At 36.2% G+C, this 18,944-nt stretch overlaps 1 protein-coding gene across 1 annotated transcript in view; it reads right to left on the reverse strand.

Moving 5' to 3' along the window:
* SLC15A5 (solute carrier family 15 member 5) overlaps window positions 1-18,668 on the reverse strand; it is a 35,610-nt gene extending 16,942 nt beyond the window's left edge. The window contains exons 1-5 of the mRNA XM_005510730.3: window positions 18,173-18,668; window positions 16,480-16,702; window positions 10,356-10,525; window positions 6,634-6,854; window positions 3,893-4,079 (exon numbers count right to left, since the gene is read on the reverse strand). Of these exons, the coding sequence (XP_005510787.2) occupies window positions 3,893-4,079; window positions 6,634-6,854; window positions 10,356-10,525; window positions 16,480-16,702; window positions 18,173-18,542 (1,171 nt within the window). The 5' untranslated portion in view covers window positions 18,543-18,668. The remainder of the gene's footprint in view (window positions 1-3,892; window positions 4,080-6,633; window positions 6,855-10,355; window positions 10,526-16,479; window positions 16,703-18,172) is intronic.
* Between the last annotated feature and the right edge of the window lie 276 nt (window positions 18,669-18,944).

Here is an 18,944-nt window from a genome sequence, read left to right on the forward strand (position 1 = left end):
ATTACTGCACATGCAATGCATGGAGTCTTCTTGCCTGCCACAGTTATAAGGCATAAGTACTGCACAAGCACAGGACAGAAAAAAACCCACTAAGTTTAGCTTTAAAATAAAAGAAAGATTCTAAAAAAACCCCAGATATATTTTCAGTACCACATACTTCACAACACATCGCATACAGGATACTATTAAAATGTATTGTTTCATATTGTTGACAGTATGAAATAGTTGTAGCCTCTCAGTAACCAAACTAAAACAAACCAAAACACACACCAAAAAACCCAACCACCAAGGAATGCAAAGTTTTCAAGTAAGTCTCCCAAATTTGAAACATTTATACTTATGATTTTTTGAACTCCTGCTAATTTTAACTAAGTTTGTGAATCCTCAGGATTTCTAAGCTATAATGTAAGTACAGGCATGAGAATTTTGTTTCTTTTGACAGCTTTGGCTCAAATACCTGAACTGTGCACTGCTTTCCCCATAAGAAACCTCATCTCACATCATGACTGAAAATTGTTACACTTCCTAGATTTGATGTCAACATTCAAAGGCTTTCGTTTCTTTTTATACTTATAGTATATGAAGTTTGTCTCTTCGGGTTCTGGGACAGAAGAGACAGAAAATTCATATAGCCAAGTGGCCTTAGCCTGACGTTATTGCATGCATCTGTGTTTCTTCTCTCAGCAGCAAACTCTCATACCCTTCCACCAGCACAGTTTTCCTGCATTTTCATAACTATAAATACCTTCCCCATCATCTAATGTGAGGCCTGGAAGCTGTTTTCCTGTTAAGGCACCTCTGGTATTTAATAAGAGCATCAATGAATTATTGCTTGAAAATTGATGATGAGAGAGAATTTAACAGCATTTTCTATCCAGTGCACCTTATCAAGGTCAGGTATAAAGCCCTCAAGGAGCTTCTTGTAATCTACCAAAGCACGAATTCTCCTAGTGAAAAATTTTGCTGGTACTAAAGAAAACTCAGGAAGCTCAGTATTACTACACAGTGCTATATTTTAAGCATTTTCCTCACTAAAAGCCAAAGCATATTTCTTTTAAGACATGATGTGGCAGAGGAAGAAACTGGGAGCCACGGAGACCTGGTTTTCCTCCTACCTTCTCTCCCTTTGTCCCTCTTTAAAACAAGCAGTTTGGAATGACCTTCTGAGGCTTTGGTTTTACAGAACAGGCTGTTTTAGGAACACTTGGGGCTCATTCTAGAACAAGGTTGTTTATATTACCTAGAGAATCAGGTTGTATTAGACCTTTGTGATTAGGTAATCTCATATCCTGAGTCAAAAAGCTTTCTTGAAATTAATGCTTGTTCATACTATAACATGTTTTAGGGAGAAATGGTCATTGTCAACTCCTAAATCACCTGAAATAGACATTGGATTGGAGGCTTGCTTTTATGTACTGTATGGAGAGCTATCAACCTCATCAGTCTTGAACTGATTAAATCCAAGATTTATAAGACATTTCAGAATAATCAGACACTAAGAATATTAGAGCAAGAACTTCTATGGCTCAAGTACTTCAGCTAGAGCTTCTTGTCTGTAGCTGATGGACAACTAACCAGCAGACATACACCTTAAGTTCTCTGCTGAAGCTTCTGAACCATTAACTAAAACAAGTAGCATAAAATATATTTTTAAAATCCAAAACAAATATGAAACAAAGTTTACCAAATACTCATGTCTTTCCTAAAGAGGTCCAAATACTCAACATAATTGAGACACAATCTAAATTCATGTTAAGATTTGAATTTTATTTAGATCATACGTAGTTTACAAATAAACCAAAAACTATAGAGAAAGTGAAATAGATTTCAATTTCCATGTAGATCCTTATTACAGAGCAATCATATATTTCAGTACAACATTGTCTATATGGTTCATCCTTGAAAAACTGTTTCTCTTAACACACCGAAAATTTCCAGAAAACTATTTAAGTTTCGTCTTCTTACAGGAGTTGAATTAAAATTTAGTTAGAGGCTGGCTTAACACCAACAGTCTATTTATACTTTCAATTTTGTTCCTGAAACTAATGGTGAACCTAATTAACAGTTTGCAAAAATACTGGCACTTAAAGGTCTACCATATTTGCAGCTGTAGTCATATACTTAGATATCTAAAACCATTGCCTCTACTCACAGATATTTTTATGCCTCAGATAATTTATCACCCCTAACAGGAGGCTATTTTAATAAACAGGGCTATTAGGAATAAACCACTGCATATATTCTACTGCTGTTCAATGTAGCAGGATAGAACATTAATACTAACTTGAAATTTCCATGGTTTTAATGAAAATTATTATCTGAATGTGCTTTTTGTGTTTTAATGCAGATGTTATTTTAAAAACTAGGGTAATTGCAACCTGCTGTGTTATATGCATCTGGTTTGTATAAAACTTAATAACACTCTTAATTAGGCTAATTTAGTCAGATTAATACCTCTGTGTGTGTCAGTACTCACTGTGCTGCTTGCCATGGGGCACTGAATTAATAGTAGCACACTGAGAAAATAGTAATTTATAAATATTTTTGTGTGAGGTTTGTAATGCAGGCTGGAAGATAAAAAATGTAGGAAGTTTAATGAGAGTATCTATGAATTTGAATAGTTTTAAGTGAATAGAGAATAGAAGCTGCTTTTCTGGTAATACTAGATGTAGCTGGTATCACAAGAGGGTTGCAGAGGATCCCTCCAGATTCTAGAATATTAAAAAAAAAAAAAAAAAAAAAAAAAATCAGCATCAACAGGAGGCCCAACCTCTACTACAGCCATCATTACTTCTAGGCTACACATTTCTCTGAAATGACTGCCAATCTGTAAGCCTGAGCTTACAATGCTTACTGTTGAAAACACAGACTCACAGCAGAGTAGACTTCTTTGTGCCACTTGTCTTATATGAGAAAGAGATAACACTTCACATCTGGAGGCCCCTCTTTGCTTTACTTTCACTTAATGTACAATAAGGTATGTTTCAGTTTACTATTTTAATAAATAAATTACTAAATGCCAGGGAAATTATCCCATATTAGATATTCAAATGAAAATTCTCATACTAGAGAGGAAAGCTGTACCTCTCCAAGTAACCTTCCACGCGTGAAATGTTCAGCCTGCTCAGTGGGAACACCAGTCCAGTGATACACATCCATTTGTTTTACGTAGTTGTCTGCATGTTTTCTTTTGCTAAAAATACCTATTGCAGACACAGAATTAGACCAGATACTTTGATTTCACTTGTGATGCAACTGCAGAGTCTGGAATACACTGTACTAGTGACAATATTGTTTCCCTCTTATGAGCTGTAGTCCTAATGTCAATGCAATTATAGCATAAAAATATCAGAAAAACAGAGCCCTTGTTCATAACCTAGTTACTTAAATCCAAACTCACCAGTTTGAGCAACTCCAGTTGCTCTCCAGTGTCAGAGAGCAACTAACTGAAGGATTCTCCCACCCAAAGAAACACTTTCAAAGTAAATTAACTTTCCAAGAGTTAATATATAAACAAATACACAGAAGACAACGAAGTCAGAGTAAGTCTCAGGACTAAATGGTTAGTACCATTTCTCTCACCAGTTCTTTAGGATGACTCCTAGTTATTTGCGAGTCTGTCCCAAAGGTTTTTATTGGTCAGAAGACTTCCAGTCTCTGTCCTACAAAAAAGCTATGCATTTTTTCTTCACATCTAGTATAGTTTTTCAGGATTACCTTTTCAACAATTCCTTTGAAACATATTCACTTCTGACTATCATCCCAAAACAAATCCATCTTCACACTTACAGTCAAAACCAATTGTATAGGAACATCCAGGAACTACTGAAGTTTCTGTTTCAGAACCAGAACACATATTAAAACTGTACAAACGCATTTATTTTATACGTACCAATGTAAATTGTTGGAGAATGTCCAGTGTCCTTGGAACTAAAGAGATATGAGTTAATGCATTGCAAAATTGGAACAAGAATCAGTAGTGGCACGATGCTTATCACATTCATTGCTGCAACTGGTAAAAGAAATCCACTGAAGTGCAAGTTGGAATTCATGGTTTGGAGATAATATCCTGAAGGAATCTGTATTAAAGAATAAAACCCCACTCTGTTAGAGTACCAGGTACTTTTCATGGATTTCGATTATATTTGGAAACTTCTCCAAATGTTTTCCTTCTGAAGAAGCCACAGTAAACCAAATACCTTCTGATTAAAAGGAATGACCATTAATGACAAAAGCTTTACAGAACATAGAACATTCTTGTTCTATGCCAGAACATAACATTTTCCTTCTATTTCATTTGCTTCTGAATTTAAACAAATATAAACAGCAGTCCCTGAGTTTATTTGATCATCCATAGTTACAGCTGTCAGCCATATATTAAATGGTTCTGCCTAATACTGTTACACTTCTCATAGACAGGGTTTAACAGAACAGAATTTTAGAATAGCAAGATGAAGAGTAACTTTGAACTTCTAATTGTGCTCTCAAGGTGGAAGTAATTTTTAAGATGGTATTGCCAGTGCACGGCTTTAAAAGATACAGGGAATGAAGATTTGGCCACAGTCTTAGAACCAGTTTAATGTAAATGACAGCCACAGCAGCTATATAGAGGACTTACTTTTACTTCTGAGAATTGAAAACAGAAGAAAATTAATAACTAGATGAGGAACCCACCAGTTAATCAGTGGCAGTCATCTGCATATGAAATTAAGTAGATTTAAGACTGTGCCTCACTTCAAAAGCAAATAAAATTAAAAAAAAAAAAAAAATCACAATGTCTTCAATAGAGTTTTCAGGATTTTTTTTCATTTGTTTCTTGAGGAAGCTTGGTTAACTAAGCATTGCAATTCCATGTGCAGCAGGGAGTCATAATCCACTCTGTGTTACAGACTGATGGGAAAGAGAAGAAACTTGAAATATTCAGAGTACAGTTATGACATGGCTGGATATAGAACTGCTTTTGGTTTTGTTTGTTTGGTTGGTTTTTGGTTTTGTTTTTGTGTTTGTTTTGTGTTTTTCTGTCGTTGTTTTGGTTTGCTTATTTTTGTTTGTTTGTTTTTCTTTTTCCCCCACACTATTCCTGTTTTTAGGGAGTTCTGGATTCCTACAGCATTCTGCACGGGTCTTTAACATGACTGGTAATGACAATTCAAGTAGAATATTACTGCTTTATAGCTGTCTGAAAATTAATGTATAGTTATAACTGAGTTCATGTAGGTTTTCTCATCAATGGTGAAAGTCAGCTGTACACACTGGGAATCTGTTCAGTGCTAATGAATTACTCAAATGTCTTAATAAAAATATTTTCCATCTACATTCCACCTCTAAAAGAAGATATAAATTGTAAAAAGTTGAATAAATGGCAAAAAAGTATGACAGATCAGAACTGAGACAAGTATTGATGGTTCCTTCTTTTGATGGCCTATTGAGAATAACAATTGACTTCTGAACAGGAATTAAAATACCATCAACATGAACCACAGGCACCAAAAGCTGTTAACTTACTAATATGGAGAAAATACTATTAATCTTTCCAAAAAAGGATACTGATCTATTGCCTAAACTAAGAAAGAGCCTTAAACTTATTGAAAACTCTGCCAGAAGGATAAAAGCAGTCTCTTTCAGTGCTGCTCAACTTTTAGCATTTCTGAATATATACCTGGTGAATAATATGTGTTTCATTTCCATTTGGTCATTAATACATAGCCTCGGCCATATGTGTGCGCTTGTTGGTTTGAGTTTTTTGTTTGTTTGGGATTTCTTGTGCTTTTTTTTTTTTTTTTTGGGGTGGGGGGGAAGGTGGTGGAGGTGGAGAAGGGAGGGTGTACACAGAAAGAAGAGGAGAAAGAATGAGGTGGATGGATGGGAATGCAGGGTGATGGCAAGAAGGAGTGTCAATAAAACAGTATACACTACATATTTGTAAGATTTTCATTAAGCAGCATTTTAACACCACTAAGTAAAAATTAATTTCTGAACTGTTACTTCAGTTGCCAAAGGGTTAGCTACCTCAAACTCCTGCTTAGCCAGGATCATCTAGACAGAAATTTATCTGAAGGAATCACATCAACCTGAGTAGCTTCTTGATACATTTGCATGACATATATACACTCAGAAATGCAAAGAATCACATAGCCTGATAGAGAGGCTGTGAATAGACGGCTTCCTTCCACAAATGGAAACCCACCCATTTTCAGTGTAGGTACATCAGCCACATAATCTCACCTAAAGAGTAGGAGAAGACTTTCTACCTCTCCCAAAAAGTGCATGAAGATTAAAGAAATTGAAAAATTACATTTTTTTTTTCAGAAGAATGCTGAGGCTGAGTCTCTGATAACTGCAACACAGTAGTGTGAGGAGCACAGGACTCTAGCACTAGATGTTTCAGCCAGTAAGGGTTCAGAAAAATGACTAGCAAGCAATCACACAAATTCCTTAATGAGTCTTGAACAAGTCAATTTTACTTATTTCATGAGATGAGAGGATATAGCAAGGTATATTCTCAGGTAATTCAAACTACTCTGCAATGTTCTGCTGGTCAAGCAACAGTTCAAAAAAACACACCTAGAGACATAGTAGTTAACACATGTCACAGTATATTTCAAGATTTTTGTTTAAAAGCTGTGTACCCACCTGCATGATACATGTTCTGTATAGAATTTGGAAAGCAAACAACGGGAAGAGCCTGGCGAGCGACTTTGTGCTCTCCACCTGAGTCTCACTGTACTGACCACCATAGTTTTCCTTGGCATGATCCAGCCAGTTTGTCACGCTTCCACTAAAGTAGCGATATCGCACACAGCATGTTTTCAGTGCACTAGCAATTACCCCAAAAGTTGTCAGCAGGGAACTGTCTGCAAACAATCAGAGACACTAGACATTGTTGCGTTTCTACTTGCTGTCAAAATAAACAAGACAAGACAAATCACTTTGGGAGGGAAAACACAACCTGATATATTCACCTTTATGTCTCTTGGGGGAGGGGGAAGGCAATAACAATCTGGATTTGTTCCAAAACATTCTGTTTTGGAAGCCAGTTTTTTCACAATCTAATTGTTATGAAAGTAATCCAGCTCGATATCTACAGAGAAAAGTGTTTTTGCTACCAGTTATTTAACACACCACAACAATTTGTTACAGAGGTTGAGCAGGTAAAATTTTGCTTTTGTTTTCTGTTGATTGAATGAGGTTAGTTCTTAATTCAAGACAATAATGAAATATTGCATATCCACTGCCATTCAGCAAAGAGAGGGTAGTAGTGAAGTGAGGAGGAAAAGGAGCTCAAAAAGGGCCTGATGAAATAAAAGAGTTCTCATGGATACATTTAAAAGCCAAAAATATTATCACAAGACTTCCAGGTAGCATTCTGTGGGAGAGAGGTTTCCAGTCTAGTAGCTGTTGTGTTCAAAGTTGCCCACTGGTTACTGGGTTCGGGAATTGCTAGCTAGGTTCTCAGACTCAGAGGCAATGGAACTAAAACAAGGATAAAACTGTTAGCTTCAGGCTTGGGAATGCAGATTCATTTACCAAGCTGCTGATCCATGCAAATAGATGTTATAGCACTCCACTTTTCTGATCATGTTGGAGCACTGCAATAACTGGGGTGTCTATAAATAAATAATTTCCAAAAACTACAGTGAACTAAGAAGATGGCAGAGGAAAAAATGTCTCCCTACTGCCTCCAGCATGGAAATTCTTTTTTAGAAATCTCCATTGACACATATTGGAAGCACTTGCCCTCAGGTGTTAGGAAAGGGAATTTTATTAGAAAACTAACAGTTAAAACTCTCAGTCAGTATCAGATCAACTTATTGACAAAGCTAGTAATTACATTATTTAGGTCAAGAAGTGATAATGTTTTGCTTCACTGTATGCTAGAAGTTGAACATTGACAAAGGAATTAAAAGCAATAAAGTGGTGTTATTACTACTCTACAAGGGTTTTAAACCAGAAAACGCATAGAGTACCCCACAACAAGACTAGCAGGCAGCTCAAACAAAACTACAACATGGCTGTGTCCTGGGTTTTTTGATCTAATCTTGAAGACGGCCACAGCCATCTCCTTTCCTTGGGAATGGAAGATGTTGGGCAGAATCTTCTTTTGTACTCTCACTGGAGAAAAAAAAAGACTAATATAGACAACAAATCCTGACATTTCACTGCCTTTCCCAATGGATTAGCTGAGGCCCTCTTTAATGTAATTTCAGTCAGCTACCTAGGAAACATTATTTTGTATGAGGCAAAACAGACAACTGTATTACTAAGCTGTGTTTCTCTGCATGGAAATCCAGCTGATAAGATCTAGTAAACTGAGAAGATAAAGCTTCTTGAACTTGTCATTCAAAAAGCAACTTGAATGACACGTAGACCAAATCAATATTAAGAAGATTTTACCAATGATGTAGTTAGAGTAAGTATCTCACCCCTTCTTTAAAGGAAAACAAAGTCCACAGAACTCCACAGTGGCGAATGGTTCAGATTACAAATCCAATCAGCTGGTAAGCGACAATTTTAAAAGCATAAATATTTATACCAGTACATATTGTGTAGATCAACATCATAAACTCTATACTTGTATTTCTGATGTTTACTTCAGAAAAAAAAAAAAAAACAAAAAACCACAACAAACATATATATATATATCTACAGATATTAAATTGCAACTTCCAGAAGACAATTTTCCATCTCCTTTATATTTCAGTCCTTGGGTGTAATGTTCTGCTACTTTGACCTTGATCTAATAATGAATATCTATGCTACTTAATTACAATAAAAACCTTACATTGCACCCTAGATGGTAGATACACATTTTTTCCTCATCTCTGGTCACCTGCCAGTCCTCAAATTTATAGCAGTGGGAAGACATGCAAATGAAGCCCATGCTTGACAGCTAAACATAATTGAATGTATGATCCATACTTGAAGAGTTACCTTAAAATAAAAAAGGCAGCAGATATAAAAATCATTTAAGGTCACCTATGGATTTGAATTACACTTCTGAAGAATTTCCATTTCATCATTTCACTGAAAGGTACAAAGTATGTTATCTTTTATTTTCACTAAGGAGATAAAAAACTTTGCAGATATTAGTATAGAGACTGGCATTTTTCAAAGAGTTGGAAAAATATATGATTAAATCGAACACTCATAGGGAAAAACATTTGATAAAAAAAATCTGCTAGTTTTGTTGATGGCTAAGATATAATCTACAAATTTATGTTATTCCACTTAGCAGAGTTAAACTAGTTTGATGAAAAACTAGAGATTTAGTCCATAAGATATAGACCAGCTCAGGGGCAGATACTAATGAATTTTCTTACCTTCTTAGGTTATAAAATCTGTAATAAGCTGCAGCAAGCCAGAGAGCCATCATTTGCTCCATAAGAAGCTAGCTAATTTGACGCTAGTTTTCAGCTGCACATTATCATGATGTTTTTGGGCATTGTGGAGAGATTGCATTCCTTTGGGTCTGTTTGTTTTGAGTAAGCCTCTCTAATGACATCCTCACTATGATATTCCCAGGCACTTGATTCATGCATTCATTCCTTCACTGCTAATATATTTTTGCTTAAATTATATTTATAACAAAAAGACTGAAACAACAACTTGCTTTCGGTTTTTGGGTTTTGTTGGAAAAGAATAGCAAGGTTCAGGTACAGCCTTATTCGAGTCACCAAGACTCCACTGACATTTCTGTGCTTGGCCAATGGAGAAGGGTAGTTGCCATCAAAGACTGTTTAAGAGCTCAGGTACCAACTAGTGAGGCCGCAGAAACATAAGAACTTCTGTTATAAATATCTCCACAGTCTGCATAGGAACTATTTAGAGTATTTCTAGTTATTTTCAAGTGTGTAAAAACACTTGGTGTTATATAAGGAAGCACATTGAAATAGCAATAAGCATCAGACATTCTGCAAGCTAAGGGCATTATAGAACAACTTTGCCGCTAGTGCATATTACTGTTTAGCTGACTAACCTCACTGCTTGGCTGCTGAGCTAAGAGTTCAGCCAAAGCAATAGAGCACACTTAAGGGCAACAAACATGGCAAAATCAAGTCCACCAGTCACACGCATTCAATAACTCTTCCTGCACAAGTAAATGTTTCGGCACATCTTGACATGACAGACAATGTACATAAGTTTCCCAGAGATCAGTTTTCACTTTTTCAGACTATCTAGAATCTCCAGGCCTCTTTACAGACGCTGGATGTTTTTTCTTACATACAGACCTTGTAGAGCAAAAACCCAAGTAACTCCTACCAAACAGGGCAGTGTTGTGGAAGAACCCATTCTGATATGTAAATTCTGTGAAAATAAGCTCTGAAGATATTTTCCAATATATAGTTGACTCTTACCTGTTTTGGGTTTGTAAATCATTTCACCACGCACCATGTGAATTGTGATCACAGCCATAAGCATGGACACAAATGGGAGAAGAAAACCAAGGTTCTTGGCCACAGACTGCTGGATATAAGAAATGGTGACAAAGACAACTGCTGAATTTAAGTTAATCAGCCAGTAAAACCTAGTACACACAGACAAGAGAAAAGAGTGGAGAGGCTGAATAAAATAAGGCCTTTAAAGATGATTAAAACATTACATTAAAAGCATAGTAAGTACAGTAAGCATGGACAGCATTGGTACCATGCACACACTGACGCAGCAATTAAAACCAAATTTCACTTGGATGCCTCGGCTCCAAGAGGTATGTCACTAAAGTAAGTGTACTAAGGTAGTAAAGCTGAACAAATTATCAGTCTAGTACTAGAAATATCCTTGTGAATCAGACTAATTAAATACATCAACATTTACCATTTACGTAGTTAATATCTGATAGCATAAGTTTTGTGTAGGTGATATCATCAAATCACATACTTCAAGATTAAGAGAGAAATGTCTTAATACCACTATTCCTTATTAAAGAAATATTAGAACTTGATTTATCAGAAGGAACGACTTTTCCTTTAGTTGCAAGGCTCAGCTTGAAGTTTTCTTGGCTTCTGGAAATATCTTGATAAGGAGGTTCCCCAACATAATTTGCTCTGAGACTGCCTTTGGCAGTAGAGTTGCTTCCCAAGTAAGTGGTGATCCCCTCCTATGCACAGAAGATATTAAAATAAAAATTACATACTCTTGGAAGCAGATGGTATACCACTAGTGACAGGCCTACTGCAGTTTGGAATCCCTGACAATAGCACAATAAATATGCTTTCAGTAATTATAAGGATAGTAAAAAGCAATCTCAAGAAAGAAAAAATGCCAAAACAATGCATTTCCCTGTTAGGATGCAAAAGAATAATTACTTCTTTTCTTTACCCTAGCAAATGTATTTATATCTGCACAGTTAGGAGTATATTGTTGCCACATTTTTTCCTTGGATTCTGACTCCTACATAACACATTAAATCACGAGTTCTCCTAAAACTAAGCTTTCTGCAAGAAGATGGTTAACTGTATAGCTATTTATTAAAGTAAAACTTAAGTGAAATTAAACAAAATGTACTGCCTATTCTTCTAGTGCACAGCTCTCTTCTCACAAACACAATTGACTAATTTTTAGTCTAACATTCATAATTACAAGTGTTTCAGTTAAAACCCCTTTAAGTTCTTTTAAATTCTGATGTGCTCCTCTTACACTTTTCTTCAGGCCACTTTTGTTGCCTTTTTGCTTGCAGCAGAACTTTAACCAAGGTTTCCCTTAAAACATAACTCTCACACAAAACAGGGATCTGAGGCTACATGGCAGAATCAAATATTCAGCATCTCAGAGAAGAAAGATCAGAATTAGGGAATACATGCTTTCTTGGAGTCACAGTTTCCAAAAATACTGTCAGGGATCAGTATACTTCATTTGAAGAGTCAGTATCAGTCATTCAGCAATTTTTGCTTCAGATTTAACTCTCTCTAGCAGACTTAGCCTTTGAAATTTTAAGTTAAGAATTTTAACTTGAACTAAAATTTCGAGTTCCAAGTTAGGTTTAAAGATGACAACTGTATTTTAAAGAAAGAAGAGGGATCAATAATGGAGCAGTACTACCTCAGTATATCACAGATTACATTTTGTGAGGAACTGCAGGAAGAATTTCCTTCACCTTTGCTGGAACCTAAACAAAATGTTCCATTTAAAGGTGAAATATATATTGATACATAATTATACTGTTTAATACATATTGCTTGAGGAAGCAAAGCTTGCTTTCTTGTCTGGTGGCACTTCTGCCTATGCTACCTGGACTGGACTACTTAAGTGTCCTAATTCATCTAGAATACCTTTTTTAATAATAAAAGAAAAATCTTAACATGTCGTAGAAGACCAGTTACACCTCAGTAATCCAGCTCCCAAACTTTCCAGCTTGATGCGGGTCCCATATCGACAATCACAACAAAATGTTTTGAGCCAAAAATCATAAGAGGGATATCGCAAGTCTGTCTTGACATCTGGGAGACTTCCTCAATCCCATTTCACTCATTTAAAATTACTTCTAGGTGGCCTACCATAATTGCCAAGACAAACCATTGCCACATTTTGAGTTACAGTATTGAAGTGCCTACTGCGCTCCCTCCAATTTTTCTGACATTGCCCATTACATCACACCTAGCTAGTGCCTAGAAAGCAAAACCTTTATCATGTCAGAAGTATGGACCTTGGTAACACTACTCAGGTCCGTTCAGCTGCAAAGACAACTCTCTCTCACCCTGCTAAGGGATAGGAAATGACCACAGGGCTGTGCAGCAGTAGGCATGGGAACACGGTCATGCACCTTGCCTCACAGGACCAAGCACAAGGGGCAGAAGAAAAATTTATGTGATCCACCAGGGAAAACTCAGTGCTGCTGAGAGCAATGCAGTAGTAGCTCTCCTGGAACCAGCAAGGACACGCACAGGCATGAACTCTCCTGCTTCATGCATTTCTCTGAAGTCACAGCAAAACATATCCTAAGTTCCAAACAAATTACTGTTTCCTTGAAGTGATTTACATTTTTATGAAATGATACTCATCAGAATCATGGACTTTTCCTCTCCACTGGAATTATGTTATTCTGTGATGATGGTATAGTTGGAGGGATTCGGTACACACACATGTTGACCCCTGTTCAGCTACAGCTTTTAAAAAATACAGTTACACAACTGAGTCAGCTAGAACTTGTGTAGAAGTTTTGAAACAAGTCTTAACTGACAACTTTTAAGTTAGAAGTTTCAGTAGCTGTTTTACAAACTTTCTAAAGAAGCATGCCTGAGCTACATGAAGTCCTGACACTCTTCATGACTCTACAACTGTTTCACTGGAAGTAGGAATCTCCAAAGAAAACCCTTGCTTACAGGAGACTGCTTTTGTTTTTCATCACTTTATAGCAAAGTACTGTAAGACTGAAATATAAAGCTTCCATTCTCTCCCAGAAGCGAGAGACAAAATAAGAAAAAAAAAAAGGAACCAGTGTGTTTTAGCAATCCCTGTGGACCAAACAAGAAAGATAAACTAACTTCAGTGCACAGATCAGAATTTTGGGATTTGCTCATATCATACTGACAGCAGCAGATCAGAACCTACACAAACAGAAACATTTCTTGCTATCTCTCATATAACACAACTACCTAATATTGCAATATTTAGACTTGCATTATGTGAAGTGTTTGAGAGATTCCAGTAAGGTACAACTGAATTAGTTAAATACATTAAACTGAATATCACATCCAACTCCGCAGGGAACAGATCCTTCATGAAGCTTCAGCACTCTGAGGTCTCTCCACACTGAGAGCCAAATGCCAATGCGGAAGATTCATTTCAAGAATTGCAGTCCAGATACAAACCTAAATGTTATTGTGACATGCCCATAAATATCTAATAATCTTATCATAACACTTTACACAAATTTATCCATTGTGATAACTTTAAAGACTGAATATCCAGGTGACTACTTAGTTTATGTTTACACAATATTAAAAAAGTTTTTGCTTCACATCACAGTTGTGATGAAACTGCCGAATGAAACAATCTGAGACCAAGTAAAATATGGGAAAACATTCTAAAATCAACCTTTTGGCAGTTTTTGCATTAATTTTGAAGCCTCAGTAGATTTCTTGAAATATTTGTATTTATTTTTTTAAGCATGCCTAGCTCTCAAAATTTAAGTTTTGATTTATCCAAACTCAGACCTAGATATTTCATGTATGGACCAGTATCCAAGCTCTATCTTTTTCTGTACTACAGCTTTGCAGGAGGAGGTTATTTTTTTCAAAATTAATATAGAGTTTTCTGGAAAGAAAAGGTGGGTGAAAATAAAACTCAAAGGGACAGAAAAACATTTTTAAAAGTCAAAGTGTGTCCAGGATAACAGCAGAAACTGATCTGCAGTATATGGAAAGAAAAAAGGAGGGAAGGAACTACTGGTTCCATGTCATCTTCATTTTTTTTTATTATTATTTTTTACAGCAGATCAGTAAGACGAGACACTGCTAATTCTCATCTGTACTCAGATTGTACACTTTGCTCCCATTTTCTGCTCCCACAGACAGAAATTTCTTCTCCCACTGCAAAAATAGTATCTTGACCTTAGAATAGATATAGAATAGAATAGAATCTTGACCTTAGAAAATCAGACATCCTTATGGAAACTTAGTCCAGCAGAATCCAAGTCCCTTCTTAATTTAGCATTGATATATTCTGTTTATTCAAAAGTTGAGTCTCATAGTTCGTACTAGGAGTTAGAACCAGGCCCTAGATGTGCAAAGCAACCTTCGAGGACTGAATTAGACAACAGATGATTACAAGGTCTTTTAACCCAAACTTTAACCCAATAATTCTGACTGTTTAAACAGAACCTAGCTAAGAACACAGACTCTCACTCACCAAGAATATGCAACCATCTCATATTATTTTAAAATTCAATTCTGTGACAAGCACCTACCAAGATAAAATAATTATATTCTGAGAGGTTTTAGTGAGATTAAGAATGCTAAGAATGAACCCCCAGTTTTAAATCTTGAGATGGCAATGGATGCCACCGCAAAAATTATTAATTTTTTTTTAATAGTACATGTGCCTTTCTTGATATTTCCAAAGTCCCAAGAACTGACCCATTTGGATTCCCCCAAGGAACTTTTCATTCATATTATGTCTCCTTTGTAATCAACACTGAGAAATGTCACTTTGATTAAGAACAATTCTGAATGGCTAAGACCACAGTACAATAAATTCTCCAGAGCTATCTTTCAGAACAACTGATTGCTCTCCAGTCTTAATCCCCCAGAGTCTTATTTAATCAAAATGATGTTGCTAATTAAGGAGTAAAACTCAGAATAGAGTAGAAAAGGAAGGATTTTTGTTCTTCTCTCCTATGGGCAGGTCAAGGAGGCAGAATCTAGTCTAAGGAACTAGACAGTCTCATCTACCTTTGCTAAAGCTGCCTTATTCATTGGAGTTTGGTTTCGATTCAAAACTCTTTCATATTAACATAATTGAAGGAAAAAAATAGTTAGGAAAGACATTTCCAAAGGAAGAGAGAGCTGATTCACCAAAATCTTCATTGATTCTTCAGCATTGCATTGTCAATATGCAAATGTACTCAGTTTTGATTTTAATAACCATGCATGTACAGAGAAAGAAAAGGGGGCAGTTTAGAACTTATTTCACCCTGCCTCAAAGCAGGAATCTGGAGATTCCCACTGTGACTTTTTTCATCCTTACCCCACAGTTTAACCCGAAGGTAAAGATGAATGTATATAGCACCCTAAAGTGCTATAGAAGTGGTGAATAAAGGCAAATATAACATCAAAAATGACCTCCCTGACACACAGAGAGATAAATAATTAACATGAAAAAAGTCTGAATTTTAAGAATCATTTTAGGAACAATTTCTTCTCAAAATTTTCTTAAAAACTTTAAAACATTCAAACCAATTCACAAACGTCTACGAGTTTATTTAATGCCAAAACTTCACAGCAAGAGAGATGAAGCAATACAGGAGATTGCTACCACCGAGCCTAGCAACTAGAGACCACTAGCAATCCCTAGTTCAAATAAATCAGCATACTCCACTGCTGCCTGTCATTGCTAAATATTTATTCTGATGTAAATTATAATATATTATTGAATTTTGCCACTGTTAATTAGAGAGTAACAGCAAAATATCCTAAAGGGATAACCATGTTAAAGGTAGAACAGTATGTTCCATTTGGTTTTCTAACAGCAACTAGGCTATCAAGTTCACGAGCACTGAGGCAAATCAGTTCATCCTAATTTTAGCTGAAGATTTCTTTAGGAAGCCAAAATAGATGATCACCTACTGGTCCTAGGAAAAGCAAAAATTTAGGAAAAGTTTTTACAGAAATTCTTGGCAACTCTTCCAAAAATCTAAATGTGTTGCAGATAAAAACAAAACATGAAACCCACCATCTGTAGAATCTGCCTTGTAAGTCAGCAGTGAATTCCAAGGCAATTCTACAGTATCCCCAACAGATATTTAGCTGACATTAAGTTACCAACCAGTTGAAAAAAGAAAGAAGTTCCTTTGGTCCACAGTCCTCAAGGTTGTATGCACTTAACGGACAAACTATAGCTCTTATGCCTCCTATTCCCAGACTAGCTGTGAGCAGTGCAAAGTAGAATATTATTTTCTGCTCTCTTTTGGTTAGTGTATGAAGAATATGTCGTCTGTCAATGTAAATATCTTCAAAGGGGAATGCCACAACAGGTAATAGGGCTGTGCCTAGAATTGGAAAGAAAATTGTTATTTGAAGTGGATTAGAATCAGACTGATGAACAAGACATATATTTTTTAAGCAGTTATGTTGAAAAGACAGATTAAAAAAAATCAGAGATACACAACAGAGAATTGCAAAGAGAGAGTCTTAATTCTGTGGAGATGCAGAACCTTTCTGAATGCCACCATATATAGTAAGTCAAGACCACTAAGGACCTCCAGGAAAGCAATCTTCTTCTGAAATGCTTTTGAAAAGAGCTCACTTTTAGTTCCTCTCACTGGCCCTCCCCATTTCCTGTGCATAGAGAGAAGTATTATAGCTCTACACTTGTCAGAGGGCACCAGTTAAAACATGTAAATTCACCTGATAAACCATCAATGAAGAGAGAAAAAAAAACACATTTCATGGTGGAGCATAGCCTTTTCTGCATCTTCTTTAAATCCCGGAATTGTAATGAGAATCATAATTTAACAAATTCTCAAAACATTTATGGAAAATTTTATTTTTTTCTGCTTCAGCTTCATGGAAAATACATGATTTTCAGAAACATTATGTAGAGAAGCACTGCCATGAATTGCATTTAGCACATCTAGTCTGCAAAGCAAGTCTTTCAAATTTACTCAGCCACAGATTCTGCGAGTTGTAATTGGAGGCTAAAATCAAAATATATTGATGTATCAACATCATCAACATTAGCCATGACTAAGACTACAACTGTGCATCAAACACTAATACGTTGGGAATATTTAATGATTTATCTAAAAAAAAAAAAAAAAAAAAGGCAGTAAAAAAAAAAAAGCAACCAAACAACAAAAACGTTCTGGTTAAAACAATACCTGAATTCACCAAATTCTGTTTGTGTCACCAGTCTCCTACTTTAAGATGTATTTTGAAAGGAAAAGGCAGAAGGAGATTTCAAACCAGAAGCCCATGGGTAAAACACTGGAACATAATCAGCTTCTCTACTTAAGGCAAAGTTTGTTTAAAGTAGTATATGCTTAAATACATCTTTCCCTCTTGTCCAAATACAAAAGTCATATATCTTTACATAAATTAAAATCTCAATACTAACAGCTGGAAAACAGTTTCCGAACTCTCTCTCAAACTACCTCTCTGACTAAACCCTTGCATTTGCCCAAAACACTAGTAACCTTAGATGCTTGTTAAGGGGACCAGTTTTAAGAGCTTAGTATCCATGTTCTGAACAGCTAAGCCACCTTAGAGGAGCCATGTTTGTGCACCAGCTATCTACAAGATGCACGTGAAAATGTTGCTTAGTCTTATTCAAAGCAGAGCCTCAGAAAAATACATATGCAAAAAAAAATGCAGTGTATTTTGTAGAGGAGAGTAATTAGCTGTTAGAGAAAGTGGCCACAAGGTTGGAAAAAAATGTTAGATTTCAAACACAATGATCAGTAATGCATTTCTGCAACAGAATAACCAAAATATGAAAGAGCCACGAGGGTGTCACCTACCTAGGAAGTGTAGAAACATGCAGATGCACACAAGCTTGATCCTCCCCACCAGGTATTCAGCAAGCCAGCCAACCAGTACCGGCGTTAACATGGAGGTGCCTACAAAGCACATATTGACAATAGCTGCCTGGTAGTTGCGATAGCCAAGTTTGACAGTGCAGAAAAGGATCATATTGCAGACAATGCCAAAGAACGTGAATCTCTCACACAGCTCCACCAGCAGCACACAAATAGCCTCTTGGAGTTTTTTCTCACGTTGAGACAGGTTTCCAGCACAGTTGCTTCTCACAGGTAATGGTCTTTGCTCCTTGTCAGCTGTGTGGTTCAAAAGTTGGTTCTCTTGCATCTCTCTTCTGTCTGCACCAGGCATGCTTGTCTTTTTTGAGTATGACTGAGTAGAGCAGTTTAAGCTACAGGTATACTTCTGTCCTCCTCCACTGTAATTAGCAAACTGGTAAGACTCTCTCTTTGAATTCCACACTTCATTACTACAATTTCGTAGGGCACCCATCACTTTCACAACATTACATATAGGATCAAAGAGTTTGAAAAAATTAAAGATATATATCAACATTTCAATTTAGCAACACTCAGGAACTCAGTCTGTTTATTTAATTAATCCATTTAGGGGTGAACAAGATTTTTCCCCAAAATTGTATTACCTGTTAAATTATGTGAATCCAATACAGTATGTGCAACTCAATCTGTATGTTAAAGATAAAGGTTTAAATACACAGGAAAGCTAACATTTTCAGCAGGATTCAAATAATAG

This window comes from Columba livia, chromosome 1, assembly GCF_036013475.1.
Source record: "Columba livia isolate bColLiv1 breed racing homer chromosome 1, bColLiv1.pat.W.v2, whole genome shotgun sequence".
NCBI lineage: Eukaryota > Metazoa > Chordata > Aves > Columbiformes > Columbidae > Columba > Columba livia.